This window comes from Nicotiana tomentosiformis, chromosome 5 (assembly GCF_000390325.3).
Source record: "Nicotiana tomentosiformis chromosome 5, ASM39032v3, whole genome shotgun sequence".
In the NCBI taxonomy this organism is placed as follows: domain Eukaryota; kingdom Viridiplantae; phylum Streptophyta; class Magnoliopsida; order Solanales; family Solanaceae; genus Nicotiana; species Nicotiana tomentosiformis.
Window position 1 is genome coordinate 92,887,733 of NC_090816.1, and position 8,842 is coordinate 92,896,574.

The 8,842-nt window shown below is 39.1% G+C and overlaps 2 protein-coding genes across 4 annotated transcripts; one reads left to right on the top strand and one right to left on the bottom strand.

Annotated features, from left to right (window-relative positions):
- The first annotated feature begins 481 nt into the window (after positions 1-481).
- Positions 482-3,829, top strand: LOC104086583 (uncharacterized). 2 transcript variants are annotated; one of them, XM_070175098.1, is made up of 8 exons: positions 482-737; positions 863-1,082; positions 1,873-2,263; positions 2,379-2,516; positions 2,601-2,760; positions 2,932-3,091; positions 3,167-3,307; positions 3,400-3,829. In XM_070175098.1, exons 1-8 carry the CDS (start codon positions 595-597, stop codon positions 3,589-3,591), a joined length of 1,545 nt encoding a protein of 514 aa, XP_070031199.1. In that variant the 5' UTR covers positions 482-594; the 3' UTR covers positions 3,592-3,829. The 2 variants fall into 2 exon arrangements, with proteins under 2 accessions (XP_070031199.1, XP_009589190.1); XM_009590895.4 differs by having other exon boundaries at positions 490-737; positions 851-1,082; positions 3,400-3,737.
- On the bottom strand, positions 3,691-8,031 carry LOC104086577 (V-type proton ATPase subunit G 1). Of its 2 annotated transcripts, none has more exons than XM_009590882.4 (4): positions 7,893-8,031; positions 6,412-6,522; positions 5,407-5,507; positions 3,691-4,238 (listed from the first exon to the last, which is right to left on the bottom strand). In XM_009590882.4, the coding sequence occupies exons 2-4, from the start codon at positions 6,497-6,499 to the stop codon at positions 4,095-4,097; spliced, it is 333 nt and encodes a 110-aa protein (XP_009589177.1). In that variant the 5' UTR covers positions 6,500-6,522; positions 7,893-8,031; the 3' UTR covers positions 3,691-4,094. The 2 variants fall into 2 exon arrangements, with proteins under 2 accessions (XP_009589177.1, XP_070031201.1); XM_070175100.1 differs by lacking the exon at positions 7,893-8,031 and adding an exon at positions 7,757-7,842.
- Positions 8,032-8,842: the final 811 nt, after the last annotated feature.

Consider the following 8,842-nt stretch of genomic DNA (forward strand, 5'->3'; position numbering starts at 1 on the left):
GGTGAAAAAAGATTGTAAACTTCACTTTGGACATTAATAAGTTATAAGTTACTAAATTTCTCTTTATATCGGTTGATAATTGATTAAAAAGCAAAAACAGCTTTTGAGAAGCAGAAACAAAAGTAGCTTCTACCCGATGGTACTTTTTTGAAAAATACTTTTAAAAAAAAATATATTTCAAAATACTTTTTGAAATTTTGGCCAAATATTTGTTACTGTTCAAAAAAAATTTTAAATTAATTAGCCAAACAAAAAACTGTTTCTTACTAAAAGTACTTTTTTGAAAAACGTTTTTAAAAAATACTTTTCTAAGCTGATTTTAGAAGATTTGCCAAACCGCCTAAAAATCTCACAATGTATAACTAGAGTTAATATCTTTTTGTTTTCTGGAAGAAGAGATCTTTAAATACTGATATTTTCAAACTTATGTTACAATAATATTTTTTTAGTGGTCCCAAAGTTAATTTCAACCTCTCATCATTCACATGTGCCAGAATAGATTCTAAGATGTAGTTACTGCAAACTCTTTCAATTAACCAATACAAGTCCAAGATTCTTCATCTTCCAAGATAGTTGGGAATCTAGCTACGTGGCATGAATATTCATTACCTCAGTTCAGCTTCCTTCAGTAATGAAAAGATCAGCACAAGAATTTATGAATCAAGTTCACATTCTCTATGGGCAAAATTATCATTATGGCATCAAGAAAAGAACACTATTTTCTTGAAATCCAGAATGTATGTATGATGTCATTTTAATCTCTCTAGTTAACTGTCACTTGAACTTTAATGTTGATAGATTATCTGAATACTTTAATCTTTCAATTATAAATTCTCATTGTGATCAGCAGTGCCTATTGCAGTTCTTTTCAACACATCCAACGTAGACAAGAATGGGTACAAAAATCTTTGAAAATTTCAGCAACAAAGGGAAAAGAATACTTTGCAAATGCAAAATCAGAGGAACAGATCACTCAGAAAATTGATAAAAAGAAAGGCACAGTTGCAGGTGCTGTTGCTCTAATCATTGGGACAAGTATTGGTTCTGGGATTCTTGCTCTTCCCCAAAAAACTTCCCCTGCGGTAACTATGTTTCTATTTGTAAATTATACCTTTTATCATTTGACAATCGACATTCAATACTTAGTCATATTATAATGGTGCATAATTTGGTGCCTAGAGCATTGAGTGGCAATGAAAAGTCCTTAAGATAACATTCTTAGGTAAACAATATCTCAATAGTGGTATTTACTGTTTTATTTAGCTCATAATGAGTGTTTTTAACTCTCACCATATGATTAGTAGAAGAATCTTCCCGTCATTTGTGATTTTCTTCAATAATGGTGTTGTCTAGGCCAATTGCATGCACCTCGACTAAGTACATGCTATCTCCCACTAGCAGATGTAGCGAATAACTCTAATCACCAAGGTTTACATAAACGAAACCTCTATATTTAGAATTATATTCGTGGTTGGAAGAAGGGGAGTCTTGGCGTAACTAGTAAAGTTACTGCCATGTGATCAGGAGGTCGCGGGTTCGAGCCGTGGAAACAGTCTCTTGTAGAAATGCAGGGTAAGGCTGCGTAAAATAGACATTTGTGGTCCGGCCTTTCCACGGACCCTGCGCATAGCGGGAGCTTAGTACACCGGGCTGCCCTTTTTATTCGTGGTTGGAAGTTGAATCTCTATAATTGTTATTCTAGTAAAAAGAAATAAGCACAAACTTATAACCATTAAGTTGAACTGGTTTTTGAGTTACTAGCTAGCATTGTAGCTTAAATGAGCAGAGTTAAAATGGTTGATCTGAAAGCAAAATAAAGATCACCCTTCTCATAGCATAAGATTACAGCATTGTTTATGTTGTCTATTGCAGGGAATAATCCCAAGTTCAATAGCTATGACAATGTGTTGGGCATTTCTATTAGTGGAAGCACTTCTACTAGTTGAAATCAATGTGGGGTTGCTCAAAAAGAACAAAGTGAAATTTGAAGGCAATAAGCTAGAGATCATCTCCATTAGGACAATGGCTCAAGAAACACTAGGAGAGTGGGGCGGACTCTTTGCTACACTAACCTATGTCTTCTTAGGGTACACTTCAATGACTGCTTACATTTCCAAGTCGGGCGAAATCCTCTGCCATTTGATCAATCTCCCAGAATCAGTTTTGGGATTTTTCTTCACTTCCCTCTTCACAATTCTCATCTCTGTAGGTGGGACTAAAGCCACTGATCAAGTCAACCAATGGCTCACTGCACTTATGATAGGTACTACTATATGAAATAAGTTAGCTTTTGTAGTTTGATCACTGATCAATGAAACAAACAAAAGGGTTATCCAAAAAGTTCAGAAAATGTGATAATTGGAATAACATGCAAACAGGACTGCTCGTATCAATCGAGGTTCTAACCAGTGTATATGGAGGGTGGTCAGGAGATGCAGGAAGCAGTGACTGGGGAAAAGTTCCACCAATGATACCCATGTTGATATTCTCTTTAGTCTACCATGATCTAGCTCCAGGTGAAAACAATTTTTTTGAGGTTTATTTTCCTAACTTTACTTTCTCACCAAATTGAGATTCACGTGTTATTGATTTGGTTGCAGTTCTTTGTGCTTACCTGGAAGGTGATCTGAAACGAATAAGGGCTTCAGTATTGATTGGTGGTCTGGTTCCACTCCTGGCATTGCTTGTTTGGGATGCAATTGCCTTTGGCCTTTCATCCCAACTTGATCAAGTTGCTGACCCTGTTGAATTGCTTCTGAGGTCATTTTTTCAATCTTCATTCACTTATTATCAAATGCACTACTAAATCTCAACTGATATGAGTGTTCTGACTTGCGGTTTATATGTATGTTGTTGTTGTTTATTTAGGTGACTTCCTTTACACTGGTAGTTTATAGAAGTTAAACTTTTTTTTAAACAATACATTTTCAGGGTGAAATGGAATGGAGTGTCATATATGGTACAAGCATTCTCTCTCCTAGCTGTGGGAACATCTCTAATTGGTACTCTTCTAAGTTTCTCTGAGTTTCTCAAAGAACAAATCAATAAACTTGATTTGCAACCAGATGTATCCGCAAGATTAGATTTACAGGTAACATTTGGTTTTTAGTGTTAAACATCTGATTCTCAAAAAGTATCTAAATAATTGAATCTTAATTCCTACCAGAGATCAAATTCTCAGCTCCAATTAAGCAAATGGTGGAGAAGAAACAATTTAGGCTTCACAGCAACAGCAATTGCCATTGCTCCCCCTCTTCTCGTGTCGACAACAATTCCAGATGCGTTTTCCGCTGCTACAGATATAGCAGTGAGTTAAAAATTTCACGTTTCATACAACAAAAAACTAAAACTAGAAAGCCTTTCTGAGACCAATGATTCATTATAATGCAACGTTCGCAGGGCGGTTACTGCATGACAATGCTATATGGCGTCCTACCACCAGCAATGGCATGGGCTATGCACAATAGAGAAGTCAAGGACAGTGAAAAGATAATATCAAGTGCAACACCTGTTCTTCAATCCATAGGACTAATTTCTTGCGGTATAATTGTAGTGCAAATTCTTCAAGACCTCTCCATTTTGCATTCTTGAAGTAAATCAGACTGATAGTAGACATTGTAAATAACGTAACTACGGAACGGAAAAGCTCCTCAAGATCACAGAAAAGAAAAAGCATCTTGAGACTGCAAGTTTATCAACACCATTTTCCATAAAAACCAAGCAATAATTCATTTAAATACATTCTCACTCCTCTTTACAGCTGAATCACTTAGTACAACATAAACTGCAGCGACAAGTTCATTGCATTCAACTATATTTGAGAATCAAAGACTCCTCAGTTCTAGATAAATAAGAAGCAGCCATGCCTAGTCATCTGACCTTGGTTTCTCATCTAAGTTTACAACACACGGGTTGAAACGAGTTCGAGTGAGTTGTTTTATTCAACAGACAAGACAATAAATAATGATAATAAACATAAAATACAAATGGAGAACATCCATTGGACTGATCAAGCAAGAGAAACCATAAACCAGGGGGAAGCATAAATCTGCAAAATGAACATTAAGCTTGACCCACTACACCCACAGAAGATCTTAGTTCTTCACTGTGGTTACGTGCCTCAGGAGCATCTGGACAACATCAGGGGAGACTCTTTCTGCTTCAGTTTTCAGGTGCTCGATCTTTGCATCTGTTTCTTGCTCAAGACGTTTGACATTAGCGCCCGAGTCACCACTAGTCTGTAAACAGCAGAAATCAGAAACCATTCTTAGTCAATGCTAAGCAGAGAAGTCAGAATCATTGCCCAAAACATCCCCTTTCTCCCCCACCCCCACAACAACACCCCAATAAAAAAGGAAAAAAGGAGAAGGAAAGAGAAGTTGAAAAATAGATGCAATTCTTAATGAGCCTATTGTTACTATCAGCTATTGAGGGTTAAATTTGGAATGACTTTTGTTGTCATCACCACTTGGAAACATACTAGAGCAGAAAATTTACCATATTTAACGATCCAAGACATGAAAACATACAGATGGGATTGCTTAAAACTGCAGGCAGCATCGTAATACCTTTCTCGGCCTTTTGGCTATGATCAAGGGTGTGATATTTTTACCACAGAAAATGTTCTCCTAGAAAATATTTTACTCGAAAACAAGTGATTTTCTTACTTATTTTCTGGAGTTTGGTTAGTAGGAAGAAAATATTGTCCCCAGAGCATTTTAATATAATTTAAGCAAACATTATAATCCTGTACCCGAACCCCAAACTCCGATCCTGACACCGGACCATGGTCTACGACCCCGGACCCCGACAATGAACCTGACCCCAACCCGAATCTCGACATCGAACCCCGACACTGTACCCTGACCCCACACTCAACCTCAACCACAACCTTGACACCCCGCCCCTGACCCCAGGTGACACCCAGGCCCCGAACTCCGTGTTTCGAGTTGCAATGTCCGAGGGGGAGGTGGGTCGGGGCGCAGGGTTGGAGGGTAGGTAAGGGTGTCAGCGTGGGGTGAGGTCAAGGTGCAAAATGGTAGGTCGGGATCTGGGGACCTGAGGTGGCGAGAGTGTGGATTGCAGGGTGGCAGTAGGGGTAGGGAAGGTTGAAACAAAATTTTGGAAAATGTTTTCCCTCCCCTTTGTAGGGAAGTCATTTACCCCCAATTGGAGGAAAATGAGTTCACTAGGAAAATATTTTTCCATAACATTTAGGCCAACCAAACATGGGAAAATTGATTCATACCAAACAAACCCCAAGTGCGTAAATGCAGCAAGTAAAATGAAAAGCATTTAAAAGGAGGACAAGATCTGGTCGAAGTCATGATTTTCCACGAACATACTAGTTGATACCATTACTATGCCAATGGGATCTTCTTCCAGAACTATTTGTTCCTTAGTTACCTGTTCAAGCTTTCTCTGAAACTCAGCCTCCATGTAAGCACGAAATTCAGCTATCTCCTTCTCAGCTTCTTCCTTGGCCTGCTTCAATCTAGCCTGTTTAGCTGCACATGAAACTCAAGTTAGCACTTCTATAAACCTGATCCCAAGCATCCACAACGCTCCAAATAGTAAGGTTTAAAAGACTAGCGACACAGCTTATACAATTTAGACGAGGAATAAATGATATCAAAACATGATGTTTCATTTTTGTTTGATCAGTAAAGAAAAAGATATCGAATATAAGCTTTTGGATGCAACGATTTTGACCACTGGAGCATGACATCCATTAACTAACCTATTGTTCAATAACTTAAAATCCCCCATATCATTATGCCTGTCCTTCTGGTAGGAATCCAGCATAAAGAAAAATGCTTTTGCAAGTTCGCCCACCCCCAGAAATGTCCTAATGATGAAGAAATCCTCTTACGCTCGTAACAAATGCATATTGAATGGTTGTGGCTAATCAGCAGTTAGAACTAAAATGTCTAGTTTGAGAAAGAGGGCATTGCTTAGGAATGTTACCGGAAAGTATCCATTGGCATAAGGAAATATTTCAAATACATGCAAAATATTGAATCTTATACTCAGCCAGTGCGCATCACAACATGGATGAGCACTAGAGAAGTTCATCCTTATCCTTGAACTGATGACAACCAGAAAATAACCATACTACAACTCAACAATTACCCACCACTGTAAACACAACTAGCATATGCTAACTCTTACATTAAAAAACTATGAAAGCATCCCAAGGCAATAAGCACGCAGCCCACTACAGGACAAAAGTGCCCAGGAAGTATCATAGTGACAAGAATTTGCAGCAACAGAGACAAGACTTGCAAATAGCTCATGCATGTTGGCCATTATTAAGTTCTCCCAATAGCAATGTGACAGAGTAGTTAACCGACAGAGATCCAGATCAAAAGGTAAGAAAACTGGATTTGTAAAGAAGGTAAAAGCAATTACCAGTCCTGGCATTATTGACAATGTGTTGGGCTTCCTGTTCGGCAGCTAAAAGGAGTTGAATTCCATTCTGGCCACTGCTAGATGCCATACTCGTCTATAACACTAAGACAACTGCAATAAAGAATGAAATGTACATTTTGTTAGATAAACCCATGAATTACCATGCATGAAACTATAACAAGAAAGAAAAGTCATATAGCCTCAATTGCACCATTAAAATCGACTTTATCAAGACAAAATTATAAGCAATGGTATTCAGTTAATTTTATGTTTTGTAGTAATACATATTAAGCTTAAGAACATTGTGAGTCGAAAAGAAAAATCAAAAGCAGTTAATTTACAGCATTATCAGATTCCAAGAGTAGAATTACATATGTGTTTAAGCACGTTTATGTGTACAGGAGAAGACGTTAATCTGTTTTCATGGTCCAATATTAACTAGTTCAAAACCTAACAAATCAAGAAAACACATGGCTTGCAATTAACTTGGAGCTAATGAAGTAAGAAGATTATGGGCTAAATAGTAAATAAGCAGGGAAAGCTATTGACACTCTCTTCTCAAAACACAATCTTTTCAACTCAAGGAACTATTTTCTAATGTCAGAAGCGAGACAATTCCCCACTGTCTCTTCCCTTTCTTTTCATCCTTTCTCTTCATCTACTTTTGGTCAAAACCACTCTAGCCAATCTCAGTAAGCCAGATCAAAAAGAAACACCCAAATCCTGCATCCGTGTTGTGTCATGCCAACACGGGGCATGGCACAACATGGGGCTTGTATACTTTCTACTATATCCTCATCGGGCTTGTAACCCGTCACCTGATTGATAACAGGATTCCAAGAGTCACCTATGTTGTTCTTGTTTTTATTTTTTTTTCTAGTCAAATCAAAACTTGGAACCATATAGCTGGACGCTCATAATGCTGAAAAGTTCTTTTTCAACTAAACCCTATACCTATGTATTAAAGAAACAAAAGCTGGATCCCTGCCATCAGAGACACCAAATTGTAAAGTGTAAAAGCTAGGTAAGGCAAGTAGAAAATTTACTAATACTATTTAATTCAATCGTCAGATCAGGATTAGAAAAATTTAGGCATCTTACAAAATAGACTACCAAACAAAAAAGAACAAAACTAAAAATCTGGATCAGAAACGTATAACCATGAAGCATGCCCTCAAGCGCCACCCGTCGAGAGTAAAATTACAGATTCGTCATTATGTAATTCTCAGTCAAACAGGTAGAGTAGAATTAACAATCAAGTTGACCAAAACAAAAAAATGGGAGTAGAATTCAGATGAACAGCGGTCAAAACAAGTCAAACAACAATGGGATCCAGATCTAATACATTGAAGCAGAAATCAGCAGAAAATTGAAGTGTTAAAATATGAGATCGCAATCGCTAATGCTGATTAGCATAAACATAAAGAGAGAATATAGAGAAAAGAAGGGGGAGTTGGGTGTAAGAAGAAAAGGAGATTTACCTCTGTGGAATCGGAGTTGAGAATCGGTTGCTGCGAAAGTTAAGGCCTTTCACTTGGAATTGGATTTTGTACGCAAGAGTTCCGATTCATATTGACCTTTTATTTGGACCACATTTTTCCTTTTCCTTTTTCTTTTTTTATTTGTTATTCTTTTTTCCTTTTTCTTTTGTGAGGGATAGGCGATAGTATTAGGATCATTGTCACCGACCCAAATCCTTACATTGGGAAGCGGCACATACTCGCCTGTGCGGCGCCTGCAACTCTCCCCTAGCTGCAGGCCAGCCTTGTTTCCTTTCCCACGATTCCAAGCACGATCCTGTGCCTGTTGGTGGGACTCGCCCGTAGGCTCGTCCCAACTCATGCCGCCCGTAAGATGCCTAGACCCTTGGCCCTAGACATGTCATGGCACTCCATCTTAGGATCTCAATCCATGCACGCCTTGGAGAGATTGGACTAGGACATGCCTTGTCCTTAGCCCAAAACTGAGCATCGCTCCCGCGTGCACAGCCCAATCCTCAAGCTTGACACTCGCCTAGTGCATCCGCGACTAGCTCGTGCCTCGCCCGAGTAAGGCAACCTTTAGCCCTTGGCCATTGTCATACGCGTCTTTCGTGCCATGCCCATACATAGCCCTCTTGCAGCACGCTTCCATTCCGAAGTAGTGCAGTGTCGCCCACACCTGCACCTTTAGGCCAACGGACCCTTGCTTGCATGGTTGAACCCAAGCCATGCTCACAAGTCGAATATGATGCCCCTATGACAGGTGCATCAAGTATCCAATCGGCACGGAGGTCTCCTTCCAACATTCGGCAGCCCGCAGGGCTGGCCGTCCCACACTTCGAGCCTCCAGCGCCTACTTGATGCCCAACGCTAGCCCGAAGGCATTACGTTGCCCATAGAGTTCCCCTAACTCGTATGGGTACCTTTGACACTCCTTTTGAATCATCTAG

Bases quoted from the DNA above. Each gene is read 5' to 3' on its own strand.
- LOC104086583 (XM_009590895.4), top strand. From the start codon at position 595: ATGAATATTCATTACCTCAGTTCAGCTTCCTTCAGTAATGAAAAGATC. The intron at 2,264-2,378 runs GTACTACTATAT...ACATGCAAACAG, and splicing joins GCTCACTGCACTTATGATAG to GACTGCTCGTATCAATCGAG. The intron at 3,092-3,166 runs GTAACATTTGGT...AATTCCTACCAG, and splicing joins CCGCAAGATTAGATTTACAG to AGATCAAATTCTCAGCTCCA.
- LOC104086577 (XM_009590882.4), bottom strand. From the start codon at position 6,499: ATGGCATCTAGCAGTGGCCAGAATGGAATTCAACTCCTTTTAGCTGCC. The intron at 5,508-6,411 runs GTAATTGCTTTT...TTTCATGTGCAG, and splicing joins TGTCAATAATGCCAGGACTG to CTAAACAGGCTAGATTGAAG. The intron at 4,239-5,406 runs GTAACTAAGGAA...TGCTGTTTACAG, and splicing joins TTCAGAGAAAGCTTGAACAG to ACTAGTGGTGACTCGGGCGC.